This window comes from Curcuma longa, chromosome 20 (assembly GCF_044706935.1).
Source record: "Curcuma longa cultivar G26 ecotype Majalengka, Jawa Barat chromosome 20, ITB_CL_G26_1.1, whole genome shotgun sequence".
Lineage (NCBI taxonomy): Eukaryota > Viridiplantae > Streptophyta > Magnoliopsida > Zingiberales > Zingiberaceae > Curcuma > Curcuma longa.
This window is the reverse complement of record NC_133880.1, coordinates 11,438,459-11,459,935: the sequence shown is the minus strand read 5'-3', so window position 1 is coordinate 11,459,935 and position 21,477 is coordinate 11,438,459. Positions and strand designations below refer to the sequence as shown.

The 21,477-nt window shown below is 37.4% G+C and overlaps 1 protein-coding gene across 2 annotated transcripts; it reads left to right on the top strand.

The window, feature by feature from the left end:
• Window positions 1-4,842: 4,842 nt before the first annotated feature.
• On the top strand, window positions 4,843-20,859 carry LOC141813924 (uncharacterized). Of its 2 annotated transcripts, XR_012600411.1 has the most exons (5): window positions 4,843-5,265; window positions 5,517-5,684; window positions 7,396-7,577; window positions 20,499-20,607; window positions 20,682-20,859. XR_012600411.1 is itself a non-coding variant. In XM_074701932.1 (4 exons), the coding sequence occupies exons 1-4, from the start codon at window positions 4,855-4,857 to the stop codon at window positions 20,524-20,526; spliced, it is 789 nt and encodes a 262-aa protein (XP_074558033.1). In that variant the 5' UTR covers window positions 4,843-4,854; the 3' UTR covers window positions 20,527-20,859. The 2 variants fall into 2 exon arrangements, 1 of the variants encoding a protein (XP_074558033.1); XM_074701932.1 differs by having other exon boundaries at window positions 20,499-20,859.
• Window positions 20,860-21,477: the final 618 nt, after the last annotated feature.

Here is a 21,477-nt window from a genome sequence, read left to right as displayed (position 1 = left end):
TTAAGTGATACCTCGCTGGGCCCAAGGAAGGATGTTTATTTATTTTCACTTATATATAATATAAGTTTTTCCCATGTCATTTCCAACATTTCTTTCATATAATAGCATCAGTTATTACGAAGTTTTCTATGGTTTTTGTGAGTTAGATGATGTACTTACTAAGCGTTGCTTATAGTTTGCATTCCTCATATTGCAGATAAATAAAAGGAAAAGTTTTAGGAAAGAGGAGGCAGCTGGAAAAGTGTTTGATGTGTGGTGTCGGGGAACCGCGGAATAAGATCAAGAATTATATAAATATCTATTTTATGTCCAAGAATTTATATTTATTTCTTTTGCTTCTGTATGTTAAACAGAAAAAAAGAAAAGTTATTTGAATTATTTTAGTTAATAAGTAAAAGTTAAGGAAAGTTTAAAGTACGTAACGTCTTCCTATTAGTATAAGAAAGAGGGGGGCATTACACAACCACTCCAACAACAGAATAATTACATGTGAGGGGGAGGGGCAGTATCCCAGGAGAGCTATCTAGCTAGTCCTAGTCGCACCCACACAGTGCTATAATACTCTCACTTCTGTACCACTATCAACAATGGTCTAGTGATAGCCAACAACAACAACAACAATCAACAACACCTACCACTACAAAAAAAAAAAGGATTTAACGAATGTTTGCGATGAATTATTTTAGTTGCAAATTTGCAACATATTTTGTGACAAAATTGCTATTCATCGTAAATTTGCAACGAATCATAATTTGTTGCTAATTTAGCAACATATTATTTTTGTCACCAAATTCATTGCAAAAAAAATTCATTGCTAAATTCGTCGTAATTTTTTGATGAATATCAAATTCGTCGCAAATTGGCAACGAAAAATTTATTCGTCGCCAAATGGGTATCCAAACACGGTATATCTTTAAATTTGATGATGAATGCGAAGTTCGTCGCTAAATTTGGTGACGAACAGTGCGTTCGTCGCCAAATCAATGACGAACAGGGCTGTTCGTCGCCAAATCGAAGACGAATAGGGTTGTTCGTCACTCGATTTGGCGACGAACAATGTTCGTCGCTAAATTTCTACTTAACCCTAGATCTGAATCCCATTTTCCCTTACTCGCGAACAACTTCTCGCCGCCACCTCTTCTCTCGCCTGCACCTCCTTCCTCGATCTTTCTCACTCTTGCCGGTCGGATCTTGCCGAATCGTTCCTCCTCGCGTTTGGTAAGCTTTCCTTTCCTCCCCTTCTTCCTTCCTTCCTTCCTCGGGTTATTTTCGCCACACGGACCGCTGCAGGGGCCAGTCGCCCGTGGCCTGCGGCCAATGCTGGGTGGGGTTGGTAGCCGCTGGCCAGCGTTGCCTGCTGCTGGCGCGCGCCTGCTGGCTGGCGTTGGCCAGCGCGGGCCGGCATTGGCAGGCGCTGGCCTGCGCTGGTCGGGCTGGTCGGGGCTGGCGGCTGGCCGCTGCCCGCTGGGAGCGGTTGGCCGCCGTTGGCGAGCTGTTGGCCGCCATTGTGCGGCGTTGGCCGACGCTGGAATTGTATAGATATTGGTCCCTGGCCGCCGTTGGTCGCCGTTGGTGTAGTATTAAACTCGCGTTGAACATGCTTAAGTTATGTTGTATAGATATTGCATAGGTTGTATGATACATGATGTGAATTTAATGCTGATTACTTTTTTAATGTTGTTTTTGTCTAGTATAGTCATCAACGATAGTAAGGAAATATTTTTCACCTGAAATTGAAGCAACTTTGTAACCACCCCAAATATCAACATGTATTAAATCAAAACTAGTTTCAGTAGTGATGGAACTTGAGAGAAAAGGGAAGTCTTGTTTGTTTTGCCAAAGGGCAAATCAAACACTTGTCTGTATCACAAGCTTTATTTTCGAAAACATGAAGAATTGAATAATGGAGTGACTTTAGAAGATGGATGCCCCAGACGTTGGTGCCAAAAAGACGGATTTGAGGCTTTGGTGTGATTACACATTCCTTCATTTGCTTGATCGAGATAATAAAGGCCCTCCCGTTCGTCCATCCCAATAGTCTTCCCCGAGCGTAGGTCCTGGACAAAGCAAATATTGTTGAAGAAAATGACTATATTAGATGAATTGCGGGTCGACTTGCTGATTGAAATCAAATTCAGATGGAAATACGGAATACACAAAACATTGTCAAGAATTAAATCTGGAGATAGAGCTACTGTGCCAATATGAGTCACTTGTGCCATTGAACCATTTGGTAATTCCACGGTACGATTTTTGACAGGCTTTGAGTGTGTAAATAAGTTTTGATCATAAACCATATGGTCTGTACACCCACTATCAAATATCCAGAGTATTTCTTTTTCCATTAAGAATGAGTGAAAAGGCTTTACCTGAAAGTTCATTATGAGTTGAGCAATTACTAACATGACTTGCAGAGGAGGGTTTGGATCTCAACATTTCTAGTATTTGTCTGCACTCTTCAGCCGTGAACGAAAGTTCGTCTCTTTCTTTTCAGTTAGATACGTAGCTTGATTTCCCTTCGAAATTGTTGCATTATCCTCAGTTGCTGCTTTCCTTTTGCGGCAAATTTCTACCGTGTGTCCTTTCCAGCCGCAAAAACTGCATTTGAGATGTGCACGACAATTTTTGGTGGTGTGATTTGTCCTGTTACACTTTGCACACTTTTGCTCATCTTCAGTCTTGCGATTCAGATACTTTATGGCAAAGACAACAACTTCTGGTTGGTCTTGCCCCTTTCCAGTTTTTTACTTCTGCTTGTTTCTCATGGCGGAGCACTAGGGAGTATGCTTTATTCACCGTGGGTAATGGATCTAGTAATAAGGTATTACTCCGAACACCTGCATATGACTCATTAAGACCCATGAGAAATTTCATGATTTTCTGTGTTTCCAAATATGCAGCCACCTCTTTGATTGATCCACAAGTGCATATAGGAAAAGTACAATTGCTTCACGCTCATCCATAGCCCCTTCAATTTGGTAAAATAAGATCCCACAGACATGCTGCCTTGCACACAATTATGAATTTCATTTTCAATGTTGAATAGCTCAACCACATTCACTTGTGAGAACCTCTCTTGCAATTCCAGCCACATTTGTCTAGCGTTTTTGCAATTGATTACACTGCCAGCAATCTCTTTAGACATAGATCCTAGCAGCCAAGTTTTTACCAAATTGTTGCAGCGATCACCTTGCCAATTTGAGCAGCAACTCTAGCTATTGTTAGGACACCAATCCATTAAAGGGCACAAATATGAAAATAGATTGGGATTTATATTTGTGGATTCAAGATGATCAATACTAGAGCTAGAGAAACCAAGCTATCAACTATTCAACAATAGATTCACGCGGTTCATGAGCACTAGAATTGTGATCACGACATTCTATTATATTATACCCTATTGAACAATTTAAAAGTATTAATCATTATTAAATGACAAAAATATTTTTAATAAAAATTTAAATTTAAAATTTATTTTGGTGTGAAGAAATATATTATTTGAGATGGTATACTTATAATGTCATCAATGTTTATGTGAAACAAATTATAATGATTAATAAAAATATTATAAGATAAATAAAATTATAAAGATTAGTGAGAAAATTAGAGTATTAATATGATTTTAAAAAATAAGCAATGATTTAGAAAATGAGTTGAGATTAATAAGGGATGATTTGGGGAATAAGTTGAGATTTGAGAATAGGAGAATGAGAAAAATGAGAGAGATAGATTAAAATATTTATAAAAATTAAAAATTTTAAAAAATATTTTAGAGTTAATTCAATAATTTTAAATAAATCTTTATTAAAATATTCTCAAATAAGTCATTTTTTTTTAAAAATAGGGATATTTTTTGATATTTTTAAAATATATTTATAACTATTGAATTTAAGGTTGGAACCGAATTAAATCAAGCATCATCGTTTTCTAAGTCGTGCCGTGTCTCACTTGATCCATGGATCGAGTTGACCCATCTGGCTTGACCTAGTGATCAATCCGAGACTAACGCAGCAAGCCATTGTTTATCCAACAGTGCCAGACAGGATGCATTTTGTATAGGATTGGGCTATGACCTCAACCCACCTGTGTTCCCATTTAAACCACCTTCCATTTCCATTCAGATCATTTATCATGTCATTTTAATAATAAATCCTTATGAAGTGTGATCGTTGTGTGCATGGTTTACTTTGATGATCGATGTGTGAGGCAGAGAGATATTTATCATAAATAAATCATATCCATAAAAAAATTTTTTTAGGACAGAGTAGGAGGTGAGTTAAAAAATCTTCAACTCAATTAAATTCAATTCAAGATGAATTATAGACATAGGCTAAGTGCTATTAAAAAATAAAAAAAATATTAAATATTTTAAATTTAAATTATAATTTTTAAGTTTAAATTGTAATTTAAATGGATCAAACCTAAGTGGATAAGTCCACGATTGATAAAAAAATAAAATATAAAAATAATTAAAAATTTTAAATTTAGATTGTTGATTAGATCACGAATTTATTAAATTTTTTAATTTAATTTTGTGTTTAAAATTTCCTTTTCCTTCTCAACTCATTGACATCCATTTGGATCCGGAATTCGTAGGGGACTTCCTTCTCAACTCATTGACATCCATTTGGATCCGGAATTCGTAGGGACTGATCTATATTTAAATATATTAATAAAATTTTAATTTAATTTATTTAAATTATTTGATGGTCCAACCCAACCAGTTGTGCACCATCTGCTATTACCATTCTGACCATTTCCTATTTCATTTTTCTAATAATTTATGTTACTTAGTGGCCACTGGCCAGGTGATGTTTTCTTCTAGACAAAGGGAAGGGCAGGCAAAGCAAAGAGATGTTAGGAGCAGTAGCAGTTGATCGCGCCTTCCATTCACCTCATCCCTTTCACCCACATCGCACTTCCTTCTCCTCCTTCCTGCCCAATCGCCTTCCCTTCATTTACTCCTCCTCCGCACCTCATGGAAGAACCCTCTCTCTCAGTCGCCCTACCAATTCCTCTCGCCGAGCCAATTCGACCTCCGACGTGCTTCCGGAGGGGGAAGAGGACGGCTTTGAAATTGAGGTGGAGAATGTCGGGGAACAGAAGAATCGTAGGAGGAGGATTCAGTCCAGGATCCGGGTCAACGCCGAGTTGGAGACTGTGTGGAGCGTCTTGACGGACTACGAGGGCCTCGCTGGTTTCATCCCCAGCTTGGCCGTCAGCCAGCTGCTCGACAAAAAGGACAAGTTTGCGCGACTTTTTCAGGTGAGAGATACGTTACATTCGATCCCTGAGGGTCCTTCATGGGGTGGGAGTGGGGAAGGAAGGGGGGGGGGGGGGGGGGGGGGGGGGGGGGGGGGGGCGGCGGCGGCGGCAGGATTGATGTTGAGTTGCTGAAGATTCTAGCTACCATTAGATTCAAAACGAGCTTCTCTGCTTGAGATAATAATAGAATCCTAGAACCATTTCTTTGAGTTTTGCGCGGCTCGTATGATAAATATTTCTTCCCTCAACAGGTTGGCCAACAAGATTTGGTCTTCGGCCTAAAATTTAATGCGAAGGGCGTTCTAGACTGTTATGAGAGAGATCTGGAAAATTTACCTAATTCTCGGAAGAGGGACATCGATTTCAGGATGATTGAAGGTGATTTCGAGATATTCGAAGGCAAGTGGTCAATTGAACAGGTAATCATCATCTTCTTATCTTTTTATGAGTTTGTGAAATCTTCTCTTCCAAACTATGCTAGCTTATGTGTATTTAATATGTATTTAACGATACCAGTGAGACTTGAATCATCTGCTTTCCTAGACAGCATCTACCAAATCAGAAGTAAACAACAGAATAAATTTGACTTTTTGGTAAATTGGAAATTGTTGATGCAGTCAAAAAACAAATTTATGCTGCATAACTTACCATCTTCCCGCTATTTGTGACCCCCTCAATGTTTGTTCTCTTGACCTAAACTCATCATCCAAAAAGCATTACTTATTTCTCAAACTATATATATATATATATAGTTTGAGAAATAAGTAATGCTTTTTGGATGATGAGTTTAGGTCTTCTATATATATATATATATATGTACTTCTTCTTCTTCTTCTTCTTTTAGATCTCAAATAATGGACTTGCATTCAAATTAATGCTAACTAATCTGATAGAGCCCATATCAAACTCACCTTGACTAATGCAAACATTTAGAGCTGGCGACTACTGCCGCTATTAGACTCTATTATCATGCAGAATTCCAGCAAGCTTCCTGGCAAATTGGTGTTGTATCTCTTGTCACAAAGCACTTGAATGACATGTGCTTGGATCCAATAAAAATGCCCTCAAACAAACACTAGACTCAAAAGTTTGCTATCTTGTTTCAACCCTGTACAAAGTCATGAACTGACAGTTCTATATTTTGGAACAGGTGTAGATCTTCATTTAATGAGACATACTGTTGCATTTCAGATAAAGCAATTTTTTTTGATAAAAAATAAAAGGCACCTCTTTTTTATTGGAATCGTCAAAATGACACCCCTTTTTCATTTATTATCAAAACAACGCCCCATTCCACCTCACTCCATTTTTGTTCCCATAAATACCCTTGTTTTTGGTACTCTTGTAGCAGCTATAGGTCATAACTGCTACAACATAAAAAAAATATGACTTAAACATAGTTGTAGCAGCTACGATTCTCTTGTAGTAGCTATAGGTCATAATTGCTACAACATAAAAAAATATGACTTAAACATAGTTGTAGCAGCTACGAATCGTAGCTCCTACACAATTGTAGTAGCTATGGTTCATAGTTGTACACAGTTATAATAGCTAATCGTAGCTACTACAACATAATGTTGACTAGAGATAAAGTGTCTATATTGTAGCAGCCATGATTTATAGCTACTACAACATAATGTTAACTAGTATTGACCAAGATAAAGTATTTATATTGTAACAACTATAGTTCATAGCTGCTATAACATAGTGTTACTCTGTAGCATGAATCATAGTTGTTACAACAATGCCAAAAACAAGGGTAATTTTGGAAAAAATGGGATGAGGTGTTGTTTTGATGATAAATGAAATAGGGGCCCTTTTGATGATTCCAATAAAAGGGGCATCTTTTTTATTTTTTCCCCATTTTTTGTGAATCTTCAAGAGGAAATTGAAATATTTATATTCAGTTATATAGTATGTGAATGTACGAGTTATAGTTTGATCAATAAAATATCAAACGATTATCTATGTGGAATAACAATGAAACAAAACAGTCACACATAGTGTAAAACACAATGGGCTTTTGTGAATTTAAATTTGCAGTTTAATATGCATTATAACTCCTAGTAGTATAACCTAGTTTGTTGAACTGGAATGCTAATCATGGCCTTCTGTGGCAGCGACCCTCAGAGTTTTGTAGATGAAGAATTCCAAACAATATTGTCTTACTTTGTGGAGCTTGTTCCCAAGCTTTGGTTGCCTATTCGTCTAATTGAAGGGAGAGTTTGTAAAGAAGTGAAAACTAACCTTTTATGTGTCCGAGAACAAGCTCAAAGAGTTCAAAGATTGAAAGGCGAAATGCATGACACCTGGTAATCCAGAAAAAATATCCTTTCTGCATGATTTATATTTTGATTATATTAATTTTGTGGAATTATGTCGAAACTTTGTGCAATGATGGAGTGGGAAAGAGGAAAGAATATAAGAAATGATGATTTCAAAAAAGGTTAATTTGTTATCATGCATATACCATTATACTACAATGGATGCACATTTTGGAAAAAAAAAACTCTTCACTAATCACTAATTACCCTTATTACTAAATTTAATTATTATTGCATCCTGTTGCACTGCTGACTTGTGGATGGAAAACAATAAAACCTAAGTCTGCTTTAAATATTAGCTTCTAGTTTGTCTTTTCTATTTATTCAATATCATTAGCTACCAAACAAGAAGCCTGTTAGAAATTCAAGGAATCATCATGTTTGTATGTTGAACTAGTCCATGAGATGTTACATGACTGTAACTTTCCTTGAGTATTATTAGATGTATTAGATCAATAGGGTTATTAGTGTTCTGGAATAGTCCCACATTAGATTTCTCACATCTAGATTAGGTTGACTTATATATACTATGTAATGAGTATCTTTTCATAGCAAAGAATACAATAGTTCATTTCTCCCTTTGTGGTATTAGCATCCCACTTCTAGGTTAGGGTTTTTTCAAAAAGGTTATTCCATTAAGGGGAGGTTTTTTTTTTTTTTTTTGAAATTGGTGGTCCTTCTACATCACCATCAATCTTCTACTTCTCTCTATTTGTTGTTTTTTTTTTTGCTCATCTCTAATCATTACTGTGGACGACTTAGCCACTACGCTTTACAATCTATTTGAGTCCTTGAGTGAGAGGGTGTTGCTCTTGACTACATAAAAGATGAGCTTAAAGCTCTAAGCACTCAAGTCCAAGACCTAAAATGACCACATAAAAGATGAGCTTAAGGCTCTAAGCACTCAAGTCCAAGATCTAAAATGATTTTAAAAGCATGCAATGCAATTTAGTGAATTGACAAAGGAAAAAGATTGTAACATACTAGATCATTCATCAAACATTAACTCATAAATCTTACCTAGGCAAAATAGGCTTCATCATCATTAAGAATAAAAGATCACTTCTCTGGAAACATCATTATTCTATTCTTATAGAAGACCACTTCCCTAGAAACAATTGATCTAGGCCTCAACATGAGTTAGAGATGACAATAGACATTTTAAGAAAGAAGCTTGATAGCCAGTTAAATCCAAAATGTAATTCTCGATTGACTATATGAAATGTAAGATTATTTTGATTGGTATAATATGTCTCTTGTTGCCAAAAAGTATTGGCAAAGTGAACCAATCCTTTTTTGAGAAGATAAAAATAGAACCCATTACACAACAGTCTCAAATGAATAGAGTTTGCAATAAGTATTGACAAAGTGATCGGATCCTTTTTGAGAAAAAAAATAGAACCCATCACACAACGGTCTCAAATGAATAGAGTTTGCAATTAAGACATGACACAACTTGCTTCTAACACGACATGGCATGAATTGCTTTTGAGAGTGATAACACAACTTGACACAATTAATAAAAACAAAACCTAAAAATATAACTCAATTCTTTTGAGAGTGTATTTAATTTTACATCTTAAAAAATTACTTTTAAAAAATATGCACTTAGTTTTGTATTACATCATATAGGTTTGTATTGAGCCAAATGACATAACATGCTTATGACATGACATGGCATGAATTGCCACCTAGAAAATGAACAAATACTAATAGAAAAGTATCCTCATCTACTTTAAAAATCAACATTATAGTAGGCGGCCAATTATAAAGTAGTCAGTCCAAGCATTATTGAGTATCAAAGTAAGTCTAAAGCCTTGATCGCAATCTTGGACTAGACCTTTAGGTAACCCTCATTCATTTCATTATTGAACCTAGGATGAAAATTCAAACACAGGTGGAGTTGTTTACCATAAGTTGATAGAAGAAGTTTGCTATAAGCATGGAGATATGGAATAGTTCATGAAGTCTACTACATTCAAGAAATCAAGCTATTCGACTGGTAATGCAACCCCTTGTAGGATACCATAAGGAAAATTAACTTGTTCAACCTGTCCTAGAGAACAGATAGGCCTAACTATAACTCAAACCTTAACATACAATGGCAAAAATGTCATGGTAAAGGACACACCTAGCATCAAATGCCCATATAGTCATTATTATAGAAATTCAGATGTGAACATAATCTAAAAGAAAAGCATTCTAGAATTCATCATAGTGATGGGGAGTTTAAAGCCCCATATAAAACTCTTGAGGCCAATGAAGGTGACAAACATTATATAGGGACTACACATTGCCCACATCTAATGACACATAAAATCATATTAGTTTGCTAAATATAGAGATAAAACCAATAAAATTGGCATAGATAATTGGAGTTGTTGAATGTTGTTTCCACCATGCCTTACAAGGATATCGCTCACACTAGAACCTCACCTAAATTCCTATCATGTTGCATAAGCAAACGAAACATCTCTTTTGATCACTGAGAGATGTTTGGTCCCTGTTGATCTAACTCCAATACAAACAAATTATGTTGTGATAGCCTCCTTTTTCGGATAAATAAAAATATATTAAATCCAAAGAAAAGGTGTACAACAAGGATTGCGAAGCCCAATCACCATAATCAACCATTCCTCATTCCTGAGGGCTACTTATACCTGACACAACACCAGATCAGAGTATACCCCTATATGTGCGTTTATATGCCACTCTTAAAATCTAACTGCCCCTCTCCAAAGAAGCTATGTATTCCTCGCTCGCCAAACATAGTGAATCATAGAAGACAAAACCAAATGACGGGCTTTTGTCAACAACCGACTCCCACGGTAGCATCTATCGAATACACACATCCTTCTCTTGCATGTGGACATTTCCTATCGCATATGTAGCCAATCTTTGATCCTCCTCTAGAGCTCTGCAATGGGAGGGCATCTAAAGAACAGATGCTCCTGTGACTCTAGCACCTAACGACTGCACTGTCGATCCTCCAGGTACTCCTGCTTGTCTCTAGCGGGAAGACGTGCTGCACCACCATCCAGAATGTGACTGCATAACTAGGCTGAACATAGGTCTTCCACACCATCCGGGCCCATGGTTTCTAGTAGGGTGCCTAAAGAAATCATAAGCCTCGCACCACCATCCTGAGAAAATCAGTCCACCCATTTGTCTAGCAACATCTGGGCCCATGGTTTCTTGGGACTAGGGTGCCTAAAGAAATCATAAGCTCGGGTCACACCACCATCCTTAGAAAATCAGTCCACCAACATCTGTTCAGCAACCTCTAGTGCCCCAACGCTGAAAGGAGAAGATCCCGTATTTGGAGCAACTGCTTGATCAACGGGGAGTTCGTGTGAGCAACCTCCCAGGACCAAGCATCAGTGCACCTCAAGTAAATGAGATGCACCCACTTTATCCAAAGTGTGTCCTCCTTGGCCTGTACCTACCATATTACCTTAGCCAGGATGGCTAAATTCCAAGCACGCAGATCACGAAACTCCCAAGTCACCTTCATCCTTTAGTATGCACATATCAGCCCAAGAGACAAGGGGTGTGTGGACGTCCACATGAAAGGCCTGCATATGCTCTAGATTCAATCAATAAAACCTATTGGAAGTGGTAAGATAGATAATTAGAAGCACTCCACTCCCTGTAACACATAAGTAATAAGTTGTGTCTTGCCTGCATAAGATAGAGTTTTGCTGAGGCCAAGCATCAATCCGTCTACCTAGCGAAACCAACAAGGGGTTATAATTAGAAATATGAAGTGTCATTGCCAGCTAAAGGAATCCTAAGGTACCTAAACGGCATGGAACTCTCTTGAAAACCTATGATAGTGAGCAGTCGCATACATGTCACATAATCAACCCTTGCTAGGTAGATACATGACTTCTATCTATTTATCTGAAGACTTGATGCTACACTAAACTCCTCTAAGGATGTAGTCAATACACCCACTGAAACTGCATCGCCTCTGCTGAAAAGAAGTAGATCACCTGCATAAGCCAAGTGAGCTAGTCTGAGGCGGGCACGCTAAGGGTGATAATGAAAACCAGGATAGCCGGTACTTTGTTGTATGTCTCCCAAATATTTCCACACAGATACCAAAAAGATATGACGATAAAGGGTCTCTTTGTCTTAGTCCTCCGACCCTCGAAAAAAACCAAACACCCCCATTAATTGCTACCAAAAAGGACGTGGTACTCACACATTCCATAATTCACGCAACAAATCTATCTGGGATGTGTAATATCCAGAAGGGCCTCACGTAGGAAATCCTAATGAACTGAGTCAAAAGCCTTCTGGAGATCAATCTTCATGATCCACCTCAGGAGAAATCCTCTTCCTATTGTATCTTTGAAAAAGCTCCTGGGTCAAGTGAATATTGTCCGTGATGAGGCGACCTTCCACGAAATGCAACCTGAGATTGGTGAAGGAGATGATCCATAACATCGGACATTCTACTTGCTAAGATCTTAGAAATAACTTTGTAGAAAATCGTGCAATAGGAGATTGACCTATAGTCCGTCACTTTGGTTGCATGTGCTAACTTTGGGACAAGAGATATCAAAGTATGGTTCCATCTTTTAAGTGGCTTGTTGCCGTGTTGGGAAAAAAAGTTTAAATTATGTTTACTTGTGTATTTGATGTGTGCTTTAAGTTGTGCAGGGGGATTTGATAGGATGTATGCGAAGATTGAGGAGCTTCTGACTTGATGAGATTGACTTATGGATGATGATTTGGCATAGTCAAGTTAGAATGCCTAATGTCTTGTAGGTCCATTGGAGTTAGGTCCGTTGAAGTTTGGAGAAGGATGTATGAGGCATCTAAGGGAGCGCAGGACAAGAAATATTGAGTGACATTAAAGAAGCTCATGGAGCTTGACTTAGCGTGACTAAGTTGGTTGGCTCGATGGCTTGCTCAAGGTCCACTGGAGATCAAAGAAGAACGTTATGAAGCATTCGAGGGTTCGATGCATCCAAGGGAGATATTATAATCGAGGTGGCAATATTGACGATAGTCAGAAGGAGGTGAACTATGTCGGTAAATACTGAAGAATGATATGTAGAATGAATTGAGGGTTCAATGCATCCGAGGGACTTAAGATATTAACTTGAGTTGAGTTTCCAACTTGAACAATTTCAGTTGATGGTTTAGAGTTGACTTTCTCTTTAAGGAGTGCTACTTCCTCTTGGAGTGATTCAACTTGAGCATTAGACTTAGCTAGCCTCTTTGATAAACTATAAATAATTGAATACAATCTATTTATGCTTACAATGGTTATGGGTCCTTCTGAAATGAATGCGGATCCGTGACTTGAGCTTGAATCTCAGTCTGACTCGTTGTCTGTTCCAGTTTGTTCATCCCGAGCTGGAAGAGCTAGGAAATTTGTGGTTGGTTTTTCTTTTGAGTCCTCTGATGAAGATTCATCCCAAGTTGCTTTGAGCGCCTTCTTCCTGGACTTGCGCTCCTTTTGGTTAGGACATTGGGATATGAAGTGCCCTTTTTCCTTGCACCCATAGCAAGTAAGCTCTGTTTTGTTTGTAGATGGTTTGTTGGAGTTGGCTTTATGTACCACCTTCTTCACTTCTGATCTTTTTAGTCTTCGCTTCTTCTTTAGCATCTTCCAAACTAGGTTAACTAGTTCGGTTGTGACTTCATCATTGCTCTCTGACTCTGACGATTTATCAGATTCTTCTTCTGTTTGTTTTCTGGACCTCTTCTCCTTGGTTGGTTTTGCAATGGAAGCTATACCTTTCTCTTCCGTAATGACATTAGTTTGTTCATGCAATTCGAATTCGGAAAATAGCTCGTCGAGTTTGATTTTTGAAAGGTCCCTGGAGACCTTATAAACATCCACCATAGATGTCCACAAAGTGATTCTAGGGAACGCTTTCAGTGCGTACCTTATGACATCTCGATTTTTAACGGGTTGTTCAATTGCGTGCAGCTCATTCAGCAGGTCTTGGATTCGTGCGTGCAATCCACTTGTTGATTCTCCTTCCATCATTTTGATGTTGTAGAGTTTGTTGATGAGGAGATTATGCTGGATGACTTTTGTGTTGGACGTTCCATCATGAAATTCTATGAGCTTGTTTCACAGATCTTTAGCGCTGATGAACGGTCCGACTCTGTTTAACTCTTCTATGGTCAACTCACATTGCAGTGTTTGAGTTGCCTTTGCGTCGGCTTCAATCTTTTTCTTGGTGGTCGTATCCCATTTGTCGCAAGACTATGGAAGGTCGTCATTATCGATTAGGATTGTGAATTCTGTTTGAATGACGATCCACATATCCACTTGTGTCTTTAGGTGGTACTCCATTCTACCTTTCCAGTAGATGAAATCCTTCCCAGAGAACAGAGGTGACCTTGTAGTACTGTATCCTTTCTAATGGACCAATAAATCTCGCACACAGGAAAACAACGAAATGTACCAAGACTTGATCTTGGATTAGTAGTGTGGGAAAAATTTATAATGAATTAAAAACGCGAAAAATCAGAAAACTTGCTCGACCAGTGGTTGCACTATGTTCGAGCACCCCTCGTTTTGATACCAATTGTAGGATCGTTGAGAGGGCTAGAGGAGGGGTGGGGGGGGTGAATAGCGCTATCGAAGCGTTTTCAATTTTCGTAAAAAACTTCTCGTGAATTCTTGCGATCAGAGTTGTGTAAAGATGCAACGGAAAATAACAAACACAAGAACAGAGCACGCTGATATTTATTTGGTTCATAGCAACAGGTTGCTACACCAAGGCCCACGATCAGATGACTGTTTCCGATGGGTAATCTACTATATAACTCTCCTCTTACGAAAAGGAGTTAGCGAATACAAAAGATAGGATTGGTAACAGTGATACCGTCCTTAAGAATTAAGTACAAAATCTTAGAATTACCGAAGGAATGTAGATGTAGATTTCTTGTGTAGCACTTCGCCGTTACGACGACGTTCCTGGTTGAAGCTTCGCGTGCAGATGGTCGTCGCTTATTTGTAGAATGATACTCTGAGGAGTCTCCCTCGATGCTCTTTTATTAGGCTTTACGGGTGCTTGGAAGCCTTTCTAGGCACCTCCACGCTGTCTGCCGATTCACCATCGGCGCTGCTGACTTGGCACTTCCAAGCGCCTGTATCCTTTTCCGAGCGTCTGTATGCTGACGTGGAGGTTCTGGATGAACCTTTGACTCCGTAATGCCTATACGCTGAGGTGTCCCGACCACTGGGACTTTGCCACCTAACTGCTTCGCTGGTCTCGTTCCGCTGACGTCCGATCATTTGGAACCAATCCGGGCGCCTGGATCCAGATAAGGGCGCTCAGAACATAAAATTCCAGCCGCTCTTTTCCTGTATTACAAGTTAGCATAAAACCAAAAACTAACAGAAAAAGATAACAGTTTTATAATTGTTTTGGTTTTGATTTCGGATTTCCAGTGAAATCCTGGGTCAGACCGATGTCTACTGTTTCCACATTGGGAATGCGCCCTTACCCACTCCACTCGGGAGAATTTATTTGTTTGCCAACCAAGTCTTCTAGACTTGTTGGACTTCTGCTTAGCCTCGATCCTCGGCCCTCAGAATTTCCTGCTAGACATCTGGTCCACCTGACTTGTCTAGACTTTCACTGCTAGACATTTAACCCACTTGATCTGCCTAGACTTCCACCTGGTGCACTTGGTCCGCTAAGTCTTCCTGCCTAGTCGTACAGACCAGGACTTCCATTGTCTAGCCTCCAGCCAGGACTTCCATTGCCTAGTTTCCACTAGAACTTGCTTGTCTAGCCTCAACTAGGACTTTCCTGTGTTCCCTGCACACTTAGATCAACTCATTAGTAATCACGACACACTTAACTTGAACATCTTGTCATTATCAAAACTAAGGTTCGATCATTTGGTGCTCCCTGCACCAACACTAATTACATTAATAGTTATTTCGCTACTGCTATCTTAAGAGTTATAATCCTATCCCTTTTTTAGCTATTTCTACTACTTTATCAACTCCATTTTTTATTTTATTTATTTCTGTGTATCATAATTTAAAATCCTAGTTCTCTATCATCTTTGTCTTCTCTCCTACCCATTTTATCTCTTGCATATAAGAAATATTAGTTTTTTTCTTAATTATTGTATCTATTATCTCCATTGCTTTATTAGTATATGTTTCATATTCCAAATCTTAGATAATTAATTTTTTCTATGATGTGAGAAGCATTAAAAAGTCTACTGTTGACATCTTTTATCAACCAATTAAGTACAACCTTTGGCCTATAAACTTGGAGACAAAAGGGAAAAGTGGCATGAGTCTAAAATACTATGGAAATAGTTGCTTTTTTATGTCTATGTTTCACCTCACAAGCTTCATGCTGTAGATAAATAAACATATCAACAAAATAATATAAATTGATGTAATAGAATAACAAAAATAAATAGAAATATGTAATGGTAACATGAGACTCGTCGATTCTTGGGAACAACCTCAAGATTTTTTTTAGTCAATAGGGTGATAATGTAAGAATCCTCCATGACTAAGAACAATCCAAAAAAATATAGAAAGTATACCTTGGTCATCTGCCCTATTCTCCTACAAACTTGTGAAAGGTTTGCCTAATTTCTAACATTCGAGTGAGCTATGTTATAAATAGTTTTCTATGCTTTTTAAGATTTCCTTATTTTCCACCTAAAATAGGAATATTTGTATTTTAATCCATATTGAATTCACGATGGTCAATAGTGATAGGAAAGGACATCCGGAAAAAGGTTGGACCACATTGAGTTTATTGTACACAGTCTTACTTTGCATTTTGCAAGAGACTGTTTCCATGACTTGAACCCGCGACCTCAAAGTTACAGGACAACAACTTTACCGTTACGCCAAAGCTGTTTCCTTTTTTAAAAAAATTATTTTTCAATTAAGTCCTATTCCATTTTCAATGTTTACTTAATTGAATATTTTGTCTATGTAAATCATCCAACATTCCAAATTAGCATTTTGCCATTTTTTCCACTATTATATCCCCTTTCATGTTTCAAAATTCCTAGTTTATGTTATTTAACCAAAATTTCCAGCAAGTATAAAAAGAAATATAAAGATAGCATCTAATTGTTCATTAAATCTTAACTTAGTCACCCAAGCCCTAAAGGCATCTCATACATTTCCTTTTATACCATTATCCTTCTTTTTGAAGTTTGAAAGCCAATTGATTTCACTTAATAAACAATTCTAGCAAGTATCAAAGTATCGTTTGGTACATACAACTTCCTGCTGAGTCTAAAAATTTCAGCTTCATTGCAAATTAGTGTTTACTCCATCTCCATGAATTAAGATCATGCACTATAGATGTTAATTCAATAGTCAAAGGAAGGACTTGCCAACCTTGGTTAAAACCGTTAAGATAGACCTTGATACGACTCAGTTCAAGACTTGAAAGTCTTGAACTTTGAGCCCTTTATGCTGTCCTAAATTACCCACAAAAACCATTAAAAATGCATCTAAGTTACCCATAAACTCAAAACAATATAGGGTATAAGGGTATCCTTAAGACACCTCTTGAAAGGAAAGAAAGCCCATTCATTTCCTCCACCAATGAGATGTTGTCAACCTTAGAGAGGTGAGGAGAAGAGGAAAAAGGAAATTTCACCAACCATGAAGAGGAAAGAGGGTTAATCGTGCAGATGCAATGGTGTTGGTGTTTGAGGTGAGGAGGCACACAAGATGGGGAGATTGTACAAGAGAAATAGAATGGTGTGCATGGTCAGCCAAATACTCATAAATACCTTTAAACAAAATTTCATGCCCTACTCCCTTTGAGTTGAAACCAAAATCGATATTGGTTCAACTTTGGCTCGACCGTGACTCAACTAATTAGACTCCAAATGGAGTCAAATTTAGTCATATGAAAAATGACTTGAAATCCTAATTTTTGAACCAACACGAGTAAGAAATTCCACTTATACATCTATCTTTAATAATTTTGAAGATCAAAACAGTCTTTAAAATTCCCAATTAATCCAAATAAATATCAATTAAATATTCAATTAAATGTTAAATGACAATGATTAGATGTATGAAAATTAGAAATGTAATTGAGATCGAGATGGTTTCTATAAAAGTGTTAGTTGAAGGGGGAACTGTAAAGAAAATTATAGGATAAGGAGACTGGTTGTGGCACAATTACACATAAAGGAGATAGCAATGGTGATGTAGTTATGGAGGCGTATTATGGGGAAATAGTGAATAACTGGTGGTGGTCATTCAATTTCTAAGCGAGGAGACTCCATCTACTTGAAGTGAAGGGAATGGGAGGGAGAGGATGTAAACGAGTGGAGAGCAAAGGGAAAGGAAGAAAGAGTAACAAAATAGTGTCTACTTGAGATGATGAGACTGGAGGAGAAATTTTATCAATCGGTTATCTCCCTTGTCTACTTGGAGAGATGGGTGAAGGGAATAAAATCGAGTAGTAAAAAATACCATTAAATTGGGTTATTTGATCGACCTTATCTCCAATATTGTAAATGACGGTAGGCGGTGGTGGGGCGGTTAGTGATCGTCTACCGCCTCGGCCGCCTAGGTGGTGCCTAGGCAGTTGATTTTTTTATTATTTATATAATACTATAAATAGTTTATTCTTTATGATGTTATGCATAAATAAATTTCATACCATATAATATAATTTATATAAGGTACACATAAATATATAAATGCAACTAACAAGATAATTAATAAAAATTCATCATCATATTAATATTAAATAGTAATATCATTACTTTTATCAAAAGCCTAAGTATAAATTCAAAGTTTCAATTCAATATGGCAACAAGCCAATAAAGATTAGACTAAACATAACTAATCTTCTAAATAAAAGCTTATGTTTGTGTCGGTGACGGTCCACGAGCGGAATGACTGTATCTGTGAAACGGTTCGAGATTTCAAACCATGACTAAAAATATATAAAAGCTAACCTAGTGGCAGCGAAAGTAACGGTTTCAGGCTAAAGGAGGTGAGTTGTGGGTGACTTAGATTGTGGAGTTATTTATGTTTTGAAAGGGAGTAGAGTTTTTTTAATTTTGTTGATTTTTCCTTCTCACCCACAGCCTCGTCCGCCTCGTCCGCCTCGTTTGCCTCACCAGTCTTGCCTCATCTTTGACCGCCTAAGCACTGCCTAAGGCGAAGGCGGTGCGGTTGATGTCCGTCTCCCGCCTAGGTGCTACCTTGGTAGTTGCTTTAGTTGTCATTAGAATACTTCTTATCTCTCATGATCAAATAACATCTTTATCATAGAGCTTCAGTAGGGTTTTTTAAATTTTGTTGACTTTTTTGTCTCACCCACCGCCTCGTTCGCCTCGTTCGCCTCGCCACCTCGCCGCCTCGCCCGCCTCACCAGCCTTGTCTCATCTTTGACTGCCTAAGCACCGCCTAAGGCAAAGGCGGTGCGGTTGATGCCCGTCTTCCGCCTAGACACCGCCTCGATGGCTGCCTCGGTTGTCATTTAGAACACTGCTTATCTCTCATGATCAAATAACATCTTCATCATAGAGCTTCTCCCTTCACAGCTGATTGAAGAGCTGCTTGATCAGGGAAGTGTTGCTTTTGCTGATCGAAGAGATTCAATTTTTTGGCTACCATTACCAGATATTCACTGCAAATTGAATTTTTTTTCCCATTTGTTATTCCTCCTGCAATTGGTATCTTCAACTTCAGGTTCTTTTCCTAGTTTTTTCTTTCACTTTTTTTCTTAGGTAACAAGCTGCACTTGCTAATGAAAATGCATGGCATGCAATAGTAAGCCAAAAGCCAAAAATTCTCAGTCAGTTCAACCTAGTAATTATTTAAGCTCGTTTTTATTGGTAGGAAGTAAGGAAGTATTAGTTTGATTCCTTGTGAGAATTACCTTTGGATTTCAAAGTTGATTTTCAATTTGGTTGATAGAGATAGTTTTAGCAGCTGAAGGAAATAAAACTAGATCTGGATAGGGAAACTGCAATGCCTATTTTTTGCTTTAAGATCAAATTTCTGAAGGGAAAAGTAACAGGGAAGAAACCCCTCTGTTCATGGAAGAAGATGAAAGTGGCGCATTGTAGGGAAGGAGAAGACATTCTGCATAAGGAAGATGATGGTGTTGTGCAGAGACGACTATGAGATTTTAGTACAGTGGGTGTCTACTATTGGAAAAAGATTTTTCGAGTAATTATGATAACTTGATAAACATATTTAGTTAATTTAGAGAGAGAAATATTTCTTCCCTCTTCTACCTAGTATTCGATGGGAGAAATTTCAGCATGAAATTGATCCATGCAGCATAACTGAGGAATCTGTGCAATAAAGATACATTCCAAATAGTCAGGGCATTAGCAAGATGGTTTGTGTTAGTTGAAGAGGAATTATGAAGATTGAAGGAGGATGAGGATATGCTGAAAGAAGAGAATATTGTTGATGAGAGGCAAAATATATAGAGTGGTGGAATGGATGGTGGTGCGGTCGATGAGTCGACGTGGTTAGGACTCTAATATTACTTTACACAATACAGGACAGATCCATGTGCCTGTGGTTGTGTGCCTTAGTTGGCAATTGTGTAGGAGAATAGAAAATATGATAATAGAGCCTTTATATTATTGCTTAAATGAATGTATAAGTGTTTTTTTTATCATATTGGAAATATAATAGTTTTATCTCATTACGATTGGTAAAATAGATTAATTAGTGTTGGAAAAAATAAATAAATAAAGCAGATTATATTATTATTTAATTCGTGAATCACTTTATATTATTGAATCTTATTTTAAAATGATATAGTGTTATTAGCAGCAACTAGTCTATTTCCTTACTAGATGGCTGGAGATCTCATTATTTTGTATCAGGTTGCTGGAGATATTGTCCCCAGCTAATGAAGTCTTTTCATGTTTTCTTCATAATGAGTACAGGCAAGATGACATGAACGTGGCCCTATAGAAGAGAACCTGTTGTAGGGGCTGTGTTACATGGCAGGAGTCTCTTGGCATATGCTACAAGCATTTGTAATTCAGATCCTTAGTAAGCATGTAATCTTCATTTGTCATAAGCAATGCGAGTAGCCTTTCACAGTTGAACTTCGTTTGATGTTGCAGATGCTGGAAGCAGCTTCTTCCGAACAAGCTTCTTAATTCGAACTTTCTGGGTCATTTCCATATTTCTCTGAATTGTAATAATTAGTCAATAACTATAGAAAAATTCATTCAAGCAAACTGATAGTTATCTGAGTGCGATACTTTTTGCAAGAATACTGTGCCCATTTTACTAATTGGTAATTTGAGTTACAAGGAACTGAATTCAATCAGAGTATTGGAGCTCTCGGTCTAATAAGCTTCAAAATATCACAAATGTTTTTCAATTGGATTAAGCAGTTGGACGTGGAGGACTTTGAAGGAAAGAAAACGTTTTAGGGACGCCTCTGATGAATTTCCCTTCAGAATTAGGACACCTGTGGTGCTGTAGTGTTGTGGATTACGGTTTGGTTGATGAGGGAACAACCGTTTGTACTAGGAATGATAAAAATCTAATGGCCCCTCCCCTGGATGTGAAATAAGCATTGATATTACTTTGAAGTAAATTTAATTTTTTTTTAATCCAAGTATCTAAAGGGGCATTTGGTTTGAATTTTTTTTTTAATTTTTTATTTTTTTATTTTCTGATCTAATTTTTAGAAAGTAGAAAATACATTTGGTAATATGATATACTATTTTATATTATTTTTTATTTTAAAAAAAAATTAAAAATTATATTTTGTTTGTTAATATAAAAAATTATAAATAAAATATTTTTTTAATAAAAAGATTATAAAAATTTTATGTGAAGAACAACAAAGAATTCAAGAATAAATATTACTGTTCTTCAAACTCACACTCAGTAAATATTTCAAAAATA

Coding starts and splice junctions, on each gene's coding strand:
- LOC141813924 (XM_074701932.1), top strand. CDS start 4,855: ATGTTAGGAGCAGTAGCAGTTGATCGCGCCTTCCATTCACCTCATCCC. Junction 5,266..5,516: donor AGTTTGCGCGACTTTTTCAG/GTGAGAGATACG, acceptor TTCCCTCAACAG/GTTGGCCAACAAGATTTGGT. Junction 7,578..20,498: donor GGCGAAATGCATGACACCTG/GTAATCCAGAAA, acceptor TAATGAGTACAG/GCAAGATGACATGAACGTGG.